The following is a 19,291-nucleotide window of genomic DNA, read 5'->3' as shown; positions in this document are numbered from 1 at the left end:
AGAGTAAAGAGTAACACTTCTTTAATGCGATTGCGATGAGTGTATCAGAAAAGGAGCAAGACCTCATCCGGTGTGCGCTACTAATGCTTCCGTAAAGAGCCGTATCAGTGGGCGCCACCGTAAACCAACGTACAATCTTCTTTTTTTCTAAACCTCTTTTTCACCAATATTTCATCTGCAGATTTGAAGTTTAGGCGTGACGACAACAACGTACAAAAAGGAGAGTACACACACACGGAGCACGCACACTCGCAAGGCGGTCCGTGTGTGTGTACTCTTCTTTTTGTACGTTGTTGTCGTCGCGCCTTACAATTCAAATATGCTGAACCAACACGCCCAGTCTGCCGTTCTTACTTCATCTACAAGTGTAGCATGTCACCTTCACTCTTGTGAGATCGCTGCGTCGACGACTGTTAATCAGCATGAACTGCTGACTCCATTTCAGCGTATGTAGTGTTGTGAGCGGTGTATATAGCGCATTGACTTTATGATCGCACGACATTCGGGCACGACATTGGAATCGACATTCGGGCAAGTTGGAATTGATTATACATCTTGAAATATGCAGCGCGTTTTTTTTTTGCTTTTTTTTCGCGCTGCCAATTTCAAGATATGTAATCAAAGTTTTAACCTGTGCGGTACATAAATATGCACGCTAGACGGGACGACATGTGGAATAAGAGCATGGTAAGCAGAACAGCAGGCTTCACGTTAAGTTTATACCACTTAAGTGAAGCGATAGCGTCACTGCAACTTCGGCTCGCAGAGATTCTAACGTGTGAATTGGATAGGAATTATTTTCTTGCTGGCTTACATGGCTCGTAGCTTCCATTGCCATGTAGGAAGGTTGGTAGAAAGAAAGTATTGTTTTTATACTCAATCGTAGCCCCAGATCGAGTGCCTGCATACCGAATTGGAACTGTCCGTTAGTATAACAAGCGGGCAAGTTTCGATGGTGCGTATTGACCCTTTAGAAAGATTGAAAGCTGGGCTAGTTGGTGACCGTACTTGAACATTCTTCAAACAGCGTAACGACGACGAAGACGAAGAGTTGTTTTGTGGTTTGTGGCTTGTGGTTCTTTTCTCTTCGCCTTCGTTGCGCTGTTTGAAGAATGTTCAAGTACTGACTCTTGGTTGTCTTGCATACAATGACGTCATCACATACGGGTTTAGTTACAATGTATACAGTCGCCTTCTTACCAGTTACCAAGCGCGTTCGGCGGGAAATTTTCGTCGCTCAGAAACCCGGAGGGAAGCATTTGGCGCAGTTCCAGCCGGAGTAGGCGGCGAAGCGAAATAAACGCGCTTGAGTAGTTTCTACGTGGCCGGAAGCGTGAAGAAGCTTTTCTCACCTTCATCGAATTTATTTTTTCCTCATCTTGTTCTTTTTCCTCTCTATCTCTGTCAATGTGTTTTAATTTTATTTATTTTTTTTTTTTGCTCGAGTGTTGCTTCTTCGCTTTTTGTAAACAAATGGCCGCGACGGAGGGGCGCCACAGCTGTCAAACGCCCCGAACCAACTTCCGTCACTTCCCATCTGTCATTGCTCTTTGGTGACACGTTTGTGGACGGCGGGAGGGGCGACAAGGTGTTTCTTCACGCTGAGGCTGAGAGCGCTAAAAAAATGCTCATTGCACCCAAGCTTCCATGCGATATGGGCTAGGATTTTGGATTAGGTGTGGAGTTCTGCGAACGACACGGATGCATCGCAATGCGCGTAGAGACTAGCAAGTCGCGTGCACTCCTCAAGCTACCCTTCTAGCTTTTCACTCGAGGCCGATTTCCTGTATTTCACCGGAATAAGCATTCGTTCACTGAAATTACAACAGCAATGACAATATACCGTAGCATAGGTATGACGAATAATAATCGCAAGAACACCATCAATCACAAAAAAGAAAACGGACATACATACACCTGAATGTAATGTCAGGCCATACAAGCTAAAATGTCAAAAACAAATGTTTTTTGCTCGCAAGATATTTGTCGACAAGCAGTTTAAACGAAGCATTTAGTCCACATGCACGAGCGAGAGAGAGTTACAGGGTATGGTAAGGAGAGGCTCCCTTAGTTTGGACGCCTTGAGCTCGGGCAGCATCCTGGGCCCTCGCGGCCATCTTTAGCTGATCGTCGAGGTTGGAGCTGGCGAAGACTCACTCCCACAGCTCGTGGGTGTGGTAAGGGTTGGTGGGTTTTAGTGATGAATTCAAGCAACTTCCTACCATACGTTGAAGGCACCCGAATTTCCGCAGAAGCGCCACTGCGGAGAAAAATTGAGTAGGAGCTATGTGGTAATTTCTGGTTGGATGAGGGTTGATCTGTAGACCCCGGAGTAATCTCTCCTGTCCTCTAAGCAGTGACACCCACCGAGCGGACGCCGGGAAAGCCGAGTCCGAGAGCATGCATCTTCTAGTCACGTACCATGACACTAAACAGCCTTATAAGCTCACCCGCAGAACATGCCTTCCGCACACTAGTCCACGTAATTTCAACATACATGGTCGTGTTTTTGTAGTGTGTGAGATCACTATATTTCGAATGAGCGTATAAGATGACGTTCATCGCTGAAAATTCCACACCGTGCGCCGAAATACCTTTTTTTCCCCTGTGATTCGTGCACAGTATATCACGGACGTGCAACATCAACAATGCAAAAGATCACGACCATGCTAAACCAACGTGCTTTAAAAGACTGCATTTTGATGGCAGCAGTCACGTTATCATGTTATACAGGAAAGTCGATGACGCGGCCGATATGTAGATAGACGTTTGATTTACTTGCCTCCAGCTTCTACCAACTGATTGCATATAGCGAGGAAGTGCTTAGAGGGCATGACTGAACGCAGTGTTGCATTGTTGCAATTCAGATGGTATTAATCAGAGAAGGTACTGACGGCGCTCTTTGTCTACTCACATTTTTAATTCCTGTCAGGCTATTCTACCAGACAAAAGAACGTCCTTGTTGTTCACAGCAACGGCCTTGTAGTGAAAGCTCGTCAGAGGGCTTAGACGAAACGAATTCTCGCAAAAATTAGCAGCAGTTTGAGAACAATAGTTCACTGAGGGCGTCCTAATTACGAACTCCTTTTGCGCTGCAAGGCTGCTTTGTTCGCTCATGGCTCTCAATCTTGAGGGCACTTGTCTATCCATGAAGAAGCTTCACAACTGGCATTTTTAGGATGCTGTGATCAACTGAGCAAGCCTTCATTTCATGAATGCTATGCGTAGACTCACGTTATAGAGTGCGTATTCTAAATTAACACATAAAGTTAAATTATGCTGTGCACCTTCTTCAAAATGAAGTGCGTGCTATGGGATAAGCCGTAGTAGTGGATTCAGGATTAATTTCGAACTCTTGGGCTGCCTTCACGCTCTTTCAAAGAACAGTTAACAAGATTCGTTTTTCTTTTATTATTGCTAAAACCCAGTGGTATGCAGGAGCCGCTACTGGAATCCGAGTTAAAGGTCTCTATCGCAGCGCTATGTCGAAACACCCCCACCACTGGGCGTAAACATGAACTAAGCTATCAGAAAAGAAGAATTAAGAGTACTTTGACTCTTATTTGTCAGTCCTGAATTTCCACATATATAACTCTATTTAAATGGGCAGGTTAACTCTCACTTGGAGAGACGTACGTCGCACGGCTCTCAGGAGAGACTTATATATGTGGAAAGTCAGGCTCACAAAACAGAGTAAAAATACTTTCTTTCTTATAGTGTAATAGTAAAGATTAAAAAATAGATATACGAAACAGCAGTGCCATTTATAAAAATACTCTTTCTTTCTTACAGTGTAATAGTAAAGATTAAAAAATAGATATACGAAACAGCAGCGCCATTTATCAGTGCACAGAGTACACAGTCTACGCTATCCGTCCGGTTGCAGCGATTAAAGGGAAAGTGCTCGTAAAACGGCCCAAGGCATCTGCAGAAAGAAAAGAACAAACAAACGTGCAACTAAAAGCGAGATATCGGGGAAAAGCATCGACGGCGAGGTTCTCACGAATGGAGTGCGATAAACACCGGAGAGTTGCCCAGTTAGCTGGGCAGGAAGCGACCGAGCCGCTGCTATAACGCGAGAGTATGGAGCCAGTTTCTTCGGCCAACGGGCGGCAAAGGCGGCGCCAGGCTCACTCGCTGCTAACATGGCGTCCTCTTAGCAGCCTCTCAATCATGTCCAACGGGTGTGCGAGCCTTTGGCTGCCAGATTAATGCCTGGCTTTTTCCTGACGCGTGATACATCACTTCCTGTATATACCGTCTCCCCCCCTCCCCCGTCCTCCTTTGCCTTTGGCCGGACTCTTTTTCGCTCACTACTTCCTCTTTCTGGCTATTTCCAGGGGACTCGCATTGCTCAGGGCTTCGCTTGATCTGATTAGCATTCAGCATATCTCGCCTAAACGGGTGTAGCTCATGTTTTCCGTCGCTGCCTCTTGCGATACTGACATTCCTCTGGCATTCCACTGCCGTATACCCACTCGCCTTTGGCCATACTATATCCTATCAACGTCTTGTTCGCGCTGTGCTGTTTGTTTGCCGCTTCGTCTCGCTTTCTCGAGCTCCTTCTCATTACTTTCTTTTTCAAATCTGCATAGTAACTGTAGGCAGCCGCCTCTACTTGCAAAAGGGAATTCTACTGTTTCTCCGTACTGCGAGTGCGCACGGAAGAAATCATCGTCGCATCGATGTATTCTTGCATCTCCAAAGCGACACAGTAACCCACGCTCTATTCATAAGGCGCTAGGCAAACATTGAACATTGAATCGTAATTACAAGCAGGAAATGCTCCATTTTATTTGTTTACTTGAAAGAACTTCATTACAAACAGAAACATTAAATGTTAAGGTTTCGCTTGCCAAAACCACGATTACGATTATGAAGCACGCCGTTGTGGTGGACTCCGGCTTAAGTTCGAGCACCTTCGTGTTTTGTAGCGTGCACCTAGATCTAAACAGTCGGATGTCCTAGCATTTCGCCCTCAATGATAAGCTCCCGCCGTGGCTGGGAATCGAACCCGCGCCCTTGAGCTTAGCAGCGTGACACCTTACTCGCCGAGCTACCACGACAAGCGCCTTACAGTAGTGCAGACATCTTCAAGAAATGTATTCATGCTGTGTTGCAAACTCTAATCAATCGCATTTTCAACCAGAAAAGAAACATCTCTACTACCTAGCAAAGTTAGCTGCATACGTAGCGGTCATGACTGGAAGGTCATGGTACGTTTACAGACGGTACATGCAACAGCGAGGAGGCATGATTCAAAACAATGTGAAATTCTGAGCAATGTCTATGCCCCGTACCGGCCACAACATCAATGCGATGCAATGTTAGGGTGTGTGCGAGGCTACACCGTGCACAATATAGGCCAAAATTTTAAAGAAAGACAGCTCTTGAAAATGCACACTGTAAGACGTCGATTCAGTGATGACACGAGGGCGACGTAGGTGACAATTGCCGAGGGAAAGGTGGTGTGGACAGCCGTGCGCCAAGTACGAGAAACGAGGTTGGCCATGGCTGTTCTTACGTCCAAGGCCTAAGAAGAACTGACTCGTGCCCTCATGCTGTCTCAAGCGCGTATGCTACACTCTAAGAATCTTTTCGGCGAGTCCGGACTTGCCCACGTGTATGACTCAGACACACGTTAACCCTCTTTTGGGCCCCAAAATTCTGCGACGAGAGTATAAGGACCTCCTAAGAGAGTTCACGTGTCTCTTTAAAAAGAGTCATACACGTAGCAAGTAAAAGGACTCTGTTTCTTCACTGAGTGTACACGACGCGAGGCAAACGCTTATTCGAAAAGACAGCAGCATCCACAGTCAGGAAAATGCAGGAGCGATATAGTGTTAAAAGAAAAATAGCAGTGTTGCCCGGACTTGGCGGACAGGGTAGCTCATTCCAGGCCAGAGGGTTCCCGGAATAAGCCCCTCTCCCACTTTAGTAACAAGTAGCTTCGTCAATAGATAAATGCCGCTGTTTTGTCTGCAACGCGAAGCACTAACGCGATAGCTAGCGCTATGTTATTCGCGGTAGGTTCTTGCGCTTTCATGGGGTATCGGTCAGAGAAATTGTTCGCAGATGCGCTCGAGCAATCTCCTTTAGAGAAGAAGAGGGGAAGTTTAGCAAATCATGCCGTCAATAGTCAGAGTCGTCTTCTTTTCGCATTGGTATCAGCCATACACCCGAAAGAGCAGTCCAGTGCCTGTCCTTGACGAGTAATGCCTGGCAGACGAGGACGAAGGCAAAGAATGCGGCAACGTCGCAGCGACGCTCTCAACTATAACCGCATGTCGTAGCTGCGAAAAAAACAAAACAAAAACAAACCAAGATAGTTAATGGTTGGAGCTTTGCATATAGTTCCGCGAGAGCACGCTCGCGCGTCTTCTTCCCTTCTAAATGTGCAGAGCAATTTAGGGTAATCTGCATAATTGCCCGTCTGTGAGTCTCACCCTCCACAGTCTGCCACCCCGCTGCCGGCGCGGTTCTCCTGCTGTTGTTCGGATTCGTGTCTTCGGTCGGGTCCTCGTAAACGGCATCTTCCGAAGTTAAGCGGGAATTACGCGATATACGTTACGTATAGGTGACCTAAGCTAATCTTCATCGCCGATCGTCATCAAACAGCATCGTGATCACATCTCAGTGATCTCACCTCGTCGCGTGTGTTATGCCGCTAAGCAATCGGAGAGGACAAGACACTCTCCTTGGGGTCGATGCGTTACACGGAGCAGCGCAACACGACGGGAACCGAGAGAGAAGACACAAACACAACGCTAACTTTCAACTGAAACATTTTTATTTTGTCATCACAAATACTACTTATACAAAGGCAGCGGTTCGATAACAAAGCCAAGTAGACAACAGGCAAATATAATGAACAGAACTCGCACATGTCATCACTGCAATCTTCTAAGCAGGTCGATGCCGCAATCAGCAGAACGACGCGGTACAGTTCTGTGCAGTACCAATGAGGTGGATGCTGCATTACCTCGTCGCATTCCACGCTTAAGTAGCGTGCGTAACTGATTATCATACTGGCAGAAGTTTAGGAGATGATGGAGGCATTAAGATATGGAAAAATCCTTTAACATGAGGTGTCGCTAGAGCAAATAATTCGAGAAATGGACTCGTCTTTTTCAAGATAGCGAGACAAGAACACTCGTTGAAATGTTGGCTCCGGCAACACCCTCTGCGTAATGATTTTTCATTACTATCATACTGGACACTGTCCATGAGATCTTGCCATTAAGGTTTCATAACACTGCTCGTAATGTGAGGATCTTGATATTCCGAAAAAAGAAAATCAATGTAAGTGCCAGTTTTTCATTAAAACGATTGCAAGTAAGCCACGAAATTGGTGGCAACTCGGTAAGCATAGCTGTACTGTGTTAACAAGGGCGCGGCGTTTTTACCGGAAGAGCTTTGCATACCGTGACAAACGATTCCCGACGTTTGTTCTGGTGGCGATACTACAGCATCGTAGTTACATTGGGTGTGGTATCAAAAAGCCCGTCCTGTCTCTTTTACGGCGGTAGAGCATGAAATACTATAGCCATTACCTCAGCAGCATGTCGAGTACAGTCGACGCGACCTACACCGCTGTTTTAACGCAAGCAGTGGGAATCAACAGCCTCTCTGACTGTCGATATTATCGTTGTTATACATGACGCCATCTTTTTTTCGTGCCTTTCTTGAAGCAATAAGAATTTGCAAATATTCTGAAAAATCTAATAGGGTCCCTTATGTATTCGCCTTAGACGTACTCATGGTGGTCCTGTTGCATTTTGTACCACAAGCCGGCCTTTCACCGAGGGATCCTTGTCATCAACCGCCCAAGGCTTTCGCCTTAATAATTTAGCTGCGCGTAGACTCAGTAGCTTCTGCGTGATGACACCAGGTATCAACGTCTTCAACTGTACACAGTCAAACAATACGCTCAAAGTAGCAGAGCGAAATTAGACCCGGGCTAAGCGGCATAGAAAGAAAATAATGACCGAGTAAAAAGGAACAAATAGCGAAGTTTAATATACGTAAGAACTATGTCCTCAGCTTGAACCCATCAGTGAACCTCGATTAAACTCCCGTAATATTTGCGGTGTGCCGCGCCTTTTAGCGAGATTCTCCTTGGCGAAGCATATTCCGAGGAGTTCAACTTCCACCTACCCTCTCAGTCGGGCCTTTTTTGACAGGTCGCGCGCTGCAATAAACCCGGCTCGGAAGCCCACCCCATTGTCCTCCTTTCTTTTTGACCGATGTCGGCGCTGTACGGCGACTTCCCTTGTCTCCGACGCGGCAGGAACTCTCGTTAATACCAATTACCCGGCACCCCGCTAGGCAGCGCGCATCGGAGGGAAAGACGCTAAGGGCATGCAGAGGAAGTCTGCCTTCCCTTTCTCTTTCCGTCACTGGCTGAGACTCGGTCCATCCAGCGGCGTGTGCCTAACGCGGCGCCGCCAGCGACGGCCGGAGCGAGAGACCCCTGCGTCAGCGTCGCCTCCGGCCTATCGCCATCCATCAAGCTTGGCGTCGCCGGGATTAGACCTTTAATACTAAAAGATGGCTTATTTACTCTCCTATATAAGTATTTCGTCCCATTCTGGGAGAAAAGAAAGGCATGGGGAGCCGAAGCTCCTCCGGCGACGCGACAAGCCGAGCTGACGACGCTTCGAATGATGATCACGCCACCGCCGCCGCCGCCGCCGCCAAGTACGCAAGCAACAACTCCTGTACACAGCCCTCCGATATCTGCCGTTGCGCCGTACCGCGAGACGTGTGTGTGTGCGTGTCGTCTTTCCTATGGTTTCGCTACGCTACTGCCTTTCATTTCGGCTCCGCTTGCGCGTACGCGTGCGCTTAGCAGCCGTCGCTACCCGTCCGGCGGCTGTCGGGACACGGGGACAGCTTCCGAGCTGTTTTTGCGTGTGTGTGACGCCTCTAGTGCGTGCGCCCGCCGCACTGACGACATCGCCCGCAACACACGCCTCCTCTAATATATAGAGTCAGCAGGTATTGAGTATCGGGGAAAATAGGGTAGCGGATCGTTGCCATTGCGTCGAGTATGCTATAGATTTTTATTATTACTATGTGAAGAAATACGAGGTGCGGAGGTGACGCTAGGGAAAGCGAGGGTGAGAAGTAATGCAGGAACATCACGAAAGAGATGCTTCTACGTAACGTTTGTTCGTTTAGTCGGCACAGTCGTGTATAGGTCCCTTGCATCGCTCGGACAGGCAGAGAGACAAAAGAGGACAGCCAAGTATGTGCCGGAGCTTGATCGAGGCTGATTGTTTCGTCTGGGAGTGCTGCCATTGTGCGGCGCCGGCCTAGTCAGCAAGTCTTCCATCCTTTGTTGAGCATCGTGCAAGCTTTACCATATAGCGGACACACTGATGAGCGGGTTGCTGCGCAAAGCGTTTTTTTTTTCTTTCTTTCTTGTAGTGTCATCATGTATTATGTTACTCTGCCTCCGCTTGAGACTAGGCTCGTGTCTTTATCGGACGCGTCAAAATTGATGAAGAAAGACGGGTAATTGAGACAAGTGCTCAGACGCCACACGATAAATATGATGCAAATAAACGATTTGTGTCTATGTTATAAACTAAGTTTACTCGATGTAAGTGCTGCCGTGTCTCATGCCCGTTACGAACAGCGAGAGAGAGAGAGAGATGAAAGAGAGGAAGGGTAGGATTGCTAACTAGAACGAGTATCCGGTTTGATGCGCTAAGCGACAAGATCGAGAGGGGGAATGGGAATATAACAGAGAATGCAAAAGAATACAGGCGAGGAAGTCGATTTACTTCCGTATACGTTAATGCACCACATCCTACCTTGGTAGGATGTGGTGTGGTGCATGTCCTGGTGGGAGGATCTGCGTACCACATCCTGCGTACCACATCCTACCACATCCTACATCCTACCTTTAAGACAGCATAAAAAAAAAGAAGTCACAGTTTCGCCGCAAGGGCAAAGCAATGGATGCGGTAGCAACAAATCAATGTCACACGAAGAACGGCAAGCAGCTCGATACTTGCAGCGTGCCGCTCAAGCGCAAAGAACGCACGAAAAGAACACACGCGGGAGCAGCACGAATTAACAACGGTCACAGCTCGACACTTGCAGCGCCCTGCCCCTACACAAGGAAGGACACTAGAAAAGAACGCACAGGTATACACAGGACGACCGTGAACTAACTGTCGCAGTTGTTACTTATCTGTGTTTGAGCAGCGCGCTGCAACCAAGGATGCTCTTAGGTATTTTTTCCTATATATCTATTATATAGGAAAATATTATTATATCTATATATCGATATCTATTTTTTATAGGAGCGGTGCTTTAAAGCGCGCCCTTCGGGCAATCTCGCGGGTGATACCGCACACGCTGAAGCGCCTCCAAACTCTGAGTACCGCCAGCGCTAAATGGTGCATATAAATAGCTCGCCGTTACCATTTCAAAGAAAGGGTGGCGCGTGTCCAAGTTGGCTAAAGTGACGCGCTGCGGAGCGAGGAGCCACAGGTTAGAATCCAGGTGGCGCCTTCCGATTTCTTTTCTTCTGATTGAGTTTTCTTTATGGTTTTTATTTATATATACATACATATGCATATCCGGGTAATGACGGCGATGGCGACAGCAAAAACCAGCCGAGAGCGTCCATATAGTTGATATAGTTGAAGGGGCAACTTTGTCGCGCGTGTCTCAAGGGCAGTTTTAAAGTTGAAAGAAAGTGTAGGAGCGTTGCGTGATAGAAAACACGCTCAAGCTCCTCCGAGATCTGCGTACCACCAGCGGTAAATGGCTTATATAAGTAGCTCGCCGTTATTTCGCCGGCGCATGCATGGCACGTGGTTGAGTTGTTTAACGCAGCGCGTTGGGGAGCGAGGAGTCTCTGGTTCAAATCACCGGTCGGGCTCTTCGGAAATTTTTTCTTCTGGTTTATTTTTCTTTGTGCCTTCTATATATATATATATATATATATATATATATATATATATATATATATATATATATATATATATATATATATATATATATATATATATAAACGGGACATGACGGCGGCGGCAAAAATCCGCCGAGGGTGTCCATATAATTGCTCTCGTAATAATAATACGAATAAAAGCGGAAACAAAATGTCTCAAGCTTCGCTTTGCCCGTTCATATGACTTCGCGCCATCGTTGCCGATTCAGTGTGGATAGAGAAGAGGAAATGTAAAATAGCGAAAAATAATCTAAGATGGTCAGAAGAATACCACAACTACAACGACGTGTGTGCGGCATGAGTCACGTGACCACCAATAGACTTAAATTTATTTAATGGAGTCCCTTCCGCTTTGGGGTGATCGAAAATTAATTCTGAAGTCTAAGCGGTGATTTGATTATGACGCGCACCGATGTCTAAGTATACGAGCGAACTTGCATACATCTGTCATTGGAACGTGGCTGCAGCAACCGGCACCGACAATGCAATCTGTTTCTTAGCAGCGTCGCGTTAGAGCAACAGAGCTACAGCAAAAAAAAAAAAAAGATAAAGCAAAACCAGACAGGTCAACCACGCACACGCCCTATATGCTACCTAACACAGGGAGTAAAATGTTATAAGATGAAAACATCAATGCGAAAGAACTGTGGTTGGCGCATCATCCAGAGGTGGACGTTGAAGTTACACAGGTCGGTCACTGGGGTCTACCCACTAGAGTATCTTCAGCGTATCATGTGTGACTTTCTGTAATTCACCATTTTGGATATCGTTAAGGGGCTGTACTGCTTTCTTTCAGAAGAGCTCGTTCCTGGCGTTACTAGCAGTAGCTATGAAACACAATTACCACTAATTGCGGTCGTGTTTGCGTTTCGTTCGTCCCTGTTTTTTTTTTATGTGCGTTCATTTAGCGGCTATTATGTCTAACGGCTGTAAGGCACGGGAAGCGTATACGTGAGCACGTGATGAAGTACGTGATGATCGAAGTACGTGATGAATGGTCGGCGGCTATCTGCTAGCTGAGCATTGTTTTCGCTTGTCTCGCAGGCGTTCCCGAGCCGACGGTGACCTGGTGGCGCAACGGCAGCGAGCAGCTCCACCACACGGCCGACAGCTCGTCACACGGAGTGTCCCGGTCCACGTTGGAGCTGCCGCAGCTGCACCGGCACGACCTGAACGCGTCGCTGGTGTGCAAGGCCTCTAACCACAACGGAACCTACGTGGTCACCAGCGCCGTCACGCTCGACCTGTACCGTAAGTGCTGATATTTGGGTTACGCCGTATTGGCAACTGCACCTGCTATATTACGTAAAAGGGTGGGCACTGTCAACAGCGACCACGACCTGACTGTATAGTATGCTTTCTGTCATGGTTTCAGATTCCGGTGCTACAGGCGTTTATGATACGTTGCACGTATCATAAATGTGCTTCAGCGCGTTTACGTTAGCTGGAATAAAAACCAGCAATAGTGAATTGAATGTCGTTCCCGATCCAAATACCAAGATTGGAAACGGAAGAGCTCAATGTAAAACGCGCTATTTTGTATAAAGTGTACGCCATAACGAGATATAGAAGAGGAAACCTAATTGTCTCGTTTACCGCGTCAGGGCAATCAAGTTCAATAAGGTTGAAAGCTGGGCGAGTTGGTCATAGATCACCATACCGTACACGTGACGCCGTGCACTTTGACAAGGACAGCGTTTTGGTACAAAGTGTCGTCTCTTTCTTGTCCCTTTTGTCCTCGTCACAGCGCGCTACTTCACCTGTTCGGTATGATCACCATGTCAGGACATTAAAAGCTCTGATGCAATGTGCTGCGTAACGCCACCTGTTTTCTTTCGATTGTTCTTGTTTTACGGGAGCCTAATTTAGTGATTCCCAATTTCGTGATTGACTTTTTTACGAGAATTCCGTATTTTAAGCTTCACACGTTACAGAGCTTCTGGTCATGCTTATTGCGCTTCTCATGCTTGGCTATGCTCTGTCCGTGGGTGTGAAGAGAAACGCACGCATTCGCCGGACGCAGCTTCACAGTCAGCCACACTCACAGAAACGTCACCGCGAACAAATATGCGAATTCGTTCTGCGTAAGCATTGGCCGTGAAAGGGTTCCTTTCGTTTTTCACAAAAGCGTAAACTTATATGAGAAACCCGAACGCCCGCGGCCGCTTTTTATTGCGCCGACGTGCTATTTAGCGCAGCGTAAGATAAGAGCTCTTGTCGTAGCACCCGTGACTTGCGATAAGCAGAATAGCGCATAAGCGCCGATTAACCGCGAAATGGAACTAAACGATCAAAAAAGCTGTATAACCTAAAAATATGATATCTCTGAAAACCACAAAAGTAGTTCATGGTAAATTAGATCGCACATTACCGTGCTGTGCCTCTTCTACTGTAAAGGGAATGCGCGTATGATACGAAGCAGCGAGGAAAAGAAAACGAGAAAAATAAGAAGAAACGGTCTGCATGCTAACCATGCTAACCCGCGTTGAGGGGGATAAGCACGGGCTATAAACATTAAAATGGAAAAGATAATAAAGAGATGGGAAGGCAAGATGTAGTGAGGGCCTTTGCGTGTTTTGACTGAGCTACCCAACAAATTAAAACGAAGAAAAGGTAGGAACGGTAATGGATATGGTTTTAAAAAGAGTAGCACAGCGCTCACTTCCCTTTTCATGTTACGCTTATAGCTTCATTTGCCTAAACTTCATTTTCTCATTTCGACATAACCCAATCCACTTCGGAGGATTGGCTCTCCATGCGCGTTCTCCATAGCGTGCATAATTTAGTCTATTTATGGCAGCATAATCTGCACAAACCGGAGCCTCTATCCTCCCTTCTCGACAGACAGAAATTTCCTGTGGTACATTCGAAGACGAAAATCTCGCATAAAGCGCGTGAATAATTCCGTCTCCGGCGCGAGGCTGTAGCGCATAATCTGATCTCGTTAAAACGAACACGTGATTACAACGAGATGTGGTACGCCCCCCCCCCCCCCACCCCAAGACACGCCGCATCCTGACACGGAGGCTTATGCTACTGGAGAGACATTGGAGCGAGTGACGCTTACATAATGCATGACGAATTTCGTTCGCGGGATGTCAGTTCTTAAGCCGGCGTTCTTGACGAAGTTTGCTGCGTCGACTTATGACAGAAGTTCGTAAAGTCGGAGTTCGGTATTAAGACAACGTCGTTTCGAAAACGACGGACGACATTACGGTCTCAGTCGGGACTTCCAAAGAGGGATTAGTTCCAGCTACATTATGAAGCGTACTCTAATTATGAAAAAAGAAAGTTGTTTCGTTTACGTTTCATCCCCGGAAAATCCTGAGCCACGTGAACAACAATCCCGCGTACTCGTGCCCTGGAAAACAAATATAAAATTAACAAGATGCGGCAGCCCAAGAATTGTAGACAGCTATATTGGCTGAAATTTATGTTTGCAGGCAAAACTAGATGTTATATGAAAAAATAACACGCCACTACCCGAGTTTGTACAAGCGTCTCTGCCTAAGCTGCCGCGCACAGACGTTAGGTAAATGCAAATAACGTTTTACGCCATGTTACGCAATCCATTTCTCTTTTTATTAGCCGACCATTTGCTTCCCAACACAACGAACGTATCTTTTCATCTTAGTGGAAGAATTTGGCAAAATGCATTCGCTTGGTCATTGGATTTGCCGCAGCAGTGGTACCGTGGTTACGGTGCTCGGCTCCTGACGCCAAATACGCGAATTAGATCAAGGCCGCGGCGGTCGCATTTTCGATGGAGGCGAAATGCTAGGAGTCCGTGTACTTAGATTTAAGCGTGCGTTAAAGAACCCCAGGGAGTTGAGATTTCCGGAGCCCTGCACTATGACGCGCCTCATAATCATACCGTGGTTTTGGAACGTAAAGCTCTAGCAATTATTGTCTGGTCATGATATTTCTTAACATTTCTTGCGAGCATTTTCTTGCTATTGTTTTCAACGACTACTAGTTGTCAATCCCTTACGATGTCCGGTAACTTTGAGCCATCATGTCTGCATTCGCACATTTTTTTTTTTTGCACCATTTCTTTGTGCAACTAATGTTGGAGAAGTAGCGAGGAACACGAGCACGAATAACCTATGCATGCAATCGAGATATACTTACCCGCGCAGCGCTGGGATATTTTGGTGAAGTGGCCTTAGCTGACGGCGCACCAGGAAGCGTGCAGGAACGCATTAATCTGGGCTGAGCGTCGCGATCCTCGCAGCTCGCAATCAACCGTTTGTTGTGCTTGCTCTTCCCTGCATCCTTCTCATTTTTTGCTTGGCTGGATGCGGTGGTCGAATTGTGCGCGTTCACGGTCGTTCGTGCTCCGCTATCACATCGCGCGAGCTATCTCGTTGTTGTTGTAGTGGGTTAGTACACCGCGTCGGCACCGCACACTTTGTTGGGTTCCGTAGCTTTCGCCGAGCCACGTTATCGATTCGCTCTAACGCTCCCAAAAGCGAATAATAATAATAATAATAATAATAATATTAGGGGTTTTACGTCCCAAAACCAAGATATGATTATGAGAGACGCCGTAGTGTAGGGCTCCGGAAATCCCAAAAGCGAAGAAGGCAGCTTTCAGGAGCGCGAGCGCGGCTGATCGTTTTGTACAGACCTCCCCACTGCATTCTGTAGTGCTGAAGTAGAGTGCTAAAAAAAAAAACATTTTATACAGTACCTAGCGGCTTTCAGAGATAGGTGAAGGTTCGAAGGCAATACTAATAGTCACATCTGGGGCTATGGGTGCCTTAACCACGATGTGATGATGAGGCACGCCGTACCGGAGGGTTCCGGAAATTTCGACCATCTCGCGTTCTTTAACGTACACGGACATCGCCCAGTCCGCTGTGGCCAAAATCGAACCCGCGACTTCCGGGTCAGTAGCCAAGCATCGTAACCACTGTACCACCATGGCGGACAAAGGTTTGAAGCTAGATTATATTGTGACAAAAAAAATTGTTGTTTTACGTGCCAAGAGCATGACAGCTCAGCATGACAAGAGAGCTGTCGTGGCGAGGGGATTCAGGAGTAATTTGCACCACCTACTTGACGAGGACCTAAATTTAAGCACACGGGTGTTTCGTCGAATTGCGGCGACCGCGGCTGATAATTGAACCCGAGTCCTCGAGATTACCAGCGTCGTATACCTTTGCCGCTAAAGACCCGGCGCGGATGTCAAATATTTGGACCAGCAAACTATGTAACCTTTAGTTCCTTTCTCTGGACCCAGCGGATGCTGGCAATAATGTCACGCTTTCGTTGCTTTGAAAGGCATTGCTTGAGTGCTCTAGAGAGAAGTGTAGAGGTCTGTAAGAGCTGTAATTATCGTTGCCGCACTCAAACGCCTTTACTTTTCACATGCAGTTAAGATAAAGTCGAATAAAAAATACACTTGAAGCGCCCCGCGATGCTGAAGTGTTTCAGACACTACGGAGTCCGAAAAGGATACAAATAAAAAGCCGGCAGATCCCACGCATTGTGGGAATCGATGTAATGCGAAGCAGCCAGCAAAGAGCTGCATACATCGTCTTGTATGTCATTGAGGAAAATGCGTGTCATGGTTTTCATGTTAACTCCTATTATTTATGTTCGTCACACAGTAACGTCGCGCAATACCAACTTCGGGGTCGATCAAGCTAGAGAAACGGCCGCCAGCGCCCCATGAGCGTGGCACGCAAGTCCTGCTGTACATGACATACGTGTCATGGCTTTCATGTTAACTCGTGTTATTTATGTTCCTCACACGGTCACATCGCAAGGTACCAATTTTGGTGTATATCAAGCTAGCGAAACGGCCGCCAGCACCCCATGAGCGTGGCACGTAAGTGATGCTGTACATGACATGCGTGTCATGATTTTCATGTTAACTCGTGTTTTTATGTTCGTCACACAGTCACGTCGCGCAAAACCAATTCCCGGGTAGATCAAGCTAGCGAAACGGCCGCCAGCACGCCATGGTCGTGGCACGTAAGTCATGCTGTACATGACATGCGTGTCATTATTTTCATGGTAACTCGTGTTATTATGTTCGTCACATAGTCACGTCACGCAATACCAATTTCGGGGTAGAGCAAGCTAGCGAAATGACCGCCAGCGCTCCATGAGCGTGGCACGTAAGTCATGCTGTACATGACATGCGTGTCATGATTTTCATGTTAACTCGTGTTATTTATGTTCGTTACACAGTCACGTCACAAGATACCAATTTTGGTGTATATAAATCTAGCGAAGCCGCCGCCAGCGCCCCATGAGCGTGGCACGTAAGTCATGCTGTGCATGACATGCGAGTCATGATTGTCATGTTAACTCGTATTTTTATGTTCGTCACACAGTCACGTCACAAGATACCAAGTTTGGTGTATATAAATCTAGCGAAACCGCCGCCAGCGCCCCATGAACGTGGCACGTAAGTCATGCTGTACATGACATGCGTGTCATGATTTTCATGTTAACTCGTGTTATTTGTGTTCGTTACACAGTCACGTCACGCAATACCAATTTCGGGGTAGGTCAAGCTAGCGAAACCGCCGCCAGCGCCCCATGAGCGTGGCACGTAAGTCATGCTGTACATGACATGCGTGTCATGATTTTCATGTTAACTCGTGTTATTTACGTTCGTTACACAGTCACGTCACACGATACCAATTTTGGTGCATATAAATCTAGCGAAACCGCCGCCAGCGCCCCATGAGCGTGGCACGTAAGCCATGCTGTGCGTGACATGCGCGTCATGATTTTCATGTTAACTCGTGTTATTTATGTTCGTCACACAGTCACGTCGCAAGATACCAATTTTGGTGTATATCAAACTAGCGAAACGGCAGCCAGCGCACCATGAGCGTAGCATGTAAATCATGCTGTACATGACATGCGTGTCATGATTTTCATGTTATGACTTGTCATTTATGTTCGTCATACAGTCATGTTACGCCATACCAATTTTGGTGCACATTCGATGAACCAAGCGACCAGGAGAGCACAAAGTCGTAGGCGGCTAGATAGATAGATAGACAGATAGATAGATACGCTCTAAGTCGCACAAGTTCGCTAAGAAATGCTTCGCATTAAAAAAAGCATAGCCAGTTTTTATATGGTAGATGCGGCAGTGTTTTCGTTGTTTCCTCTGTCTTTTCTTGCGCTGACACTCGGCTGCACCGCCTGTAGCGCTTGAATAGAAAATAAAGGAAACCTCTACTTCGTTTATAGCTCACCGTGTGTGCTCAAACGTTTCTGGTTTTCTACATGAAGAGCTAAAGTAAATATATCTAGTCCAAAGGTCAGCAAAGCAGAACATTGTCATGCAGGCAAAAAAACAAAATAAAACAAAGAAAACATAGAGAGACAGAGAGAAAAAGCCTGCAGAATACCCATTATACGATGTATAAGAGAAGTGTCGTCAAACCACACTTTGTGTCTTTTCGCCAAACGAAACAAGAGAGCAAACACTTTTGAAGCGCCGCACTGCGTTGCGGAAAGTAATTCCCGAGTGGCAGGAAGCGGGAAGCGATAAAAAGTATTAATGCCTGGTAAAAAGTGAAATTAAATAAGTATTGCTGTTTCAGTAGACACGTTGCCTAGCTATAGCTTATAAAATTTTACATTTTTGCACGAGTACCAATAAGAGGTCGCCCTGATAGTTTGTTTACTTTGGGACGTCCTTCTTTGTTATACTTTGTAATTGCAATATAATGTCTTATAATCTTGTGGACAGCTGCATGTACCTCTCGCGTAGTAGAGTAGAAATTACCCTGCATCGTTTAAATTTTTTTTGTGACACAATAAAATGATCGAGAAATGACTGAATTATAACCGCTTGCTTTGAAAAGCTTTGCGTCCATTTCTCCCTGTCAACGGGTGGTGTACATGCAGGAGTGCACGTACGTGTTTTACATGTGCAGGTGTGTTTGCGCGCTTGCACTGGAAAGTGTGTTCAAATGCGAGGGGGTGGGAGTTTTAGTGTGTGCGCGCGTGCTTGTGTACGTGCGGATGTGTATGCGTTTTGCGCGTGTGTATAGACGTGCGTGCGTGTGTGCATGCGTGTGTGCGTGTGCAAGAGTATGAATGTGAGAGCGTGCACGTGTGCGCATGTGCATGTTTTCTCATGGTTCTGGGAGTTAACCGTGCGCGCGGGGGAGGGGGTGGGTAAAAGAGAGCACCGTTACGTGGCGTACAACCGCGAACTGGACCAAGCTACAACAACAATCGATGCACAGACACCGAAAATTAACTGGGTGCTCTCTCTATATAAAAATCATAAGCAACCGGAAGCGTCGTGATCTCTGGTCATCAATCATTTTCGTTCGAACC

At 46.7% G+C, this 19,291-nt stretch overlaps 1 protein-coding gene across 1 annotated transcript in view; it reads left to right on the top strand.

Annotated features, from left to right (window-relative positions):
- Positions 1-19,291, top strand: part of LOC119385835 (hemicentin-1) — a 102,194-nt gene that overhangs the window by 43,386 nt on the left and 39,517 nt on the right. Inside the window, exons 4-6 of the mRNA XM_049414129.1 lie at positions 6,456-6,511; positions 8,409-8,700; positions 12,014-12,220. Of these exons, the coding sequence (XP_049270086.1) occupies positions 6,456-6,511; positions 8,409-8,700; positions 12,014-12,220 (555 nt within the window). The remainder of the gene's footprint in view (positions 1-6,455; positions 6,512-8,408; positions 8,701-12,013; positions 12,221-19,291) is intronic.

Source organism: Rhipicephalus sanguineus, chromosome 3 (assembly GCF_013339695.2).
Source record: "Rhipicephalus sanguineus isolate Rsan-2018 chromosome 3, BIME_Rsan_1.4, whole genome shotgun sequence".
Taxonomy (NCBI): domain Eukaryota; kingdom Metazoa; phylum Arthropoda; class Arachnida; order Ixodida; family Ixodidae; genus Rhipicephalus; species Rhipicephalus sanguineus.
This window is presented reverse-complemented; position numbering and strand designations above follow the sequence as displayed.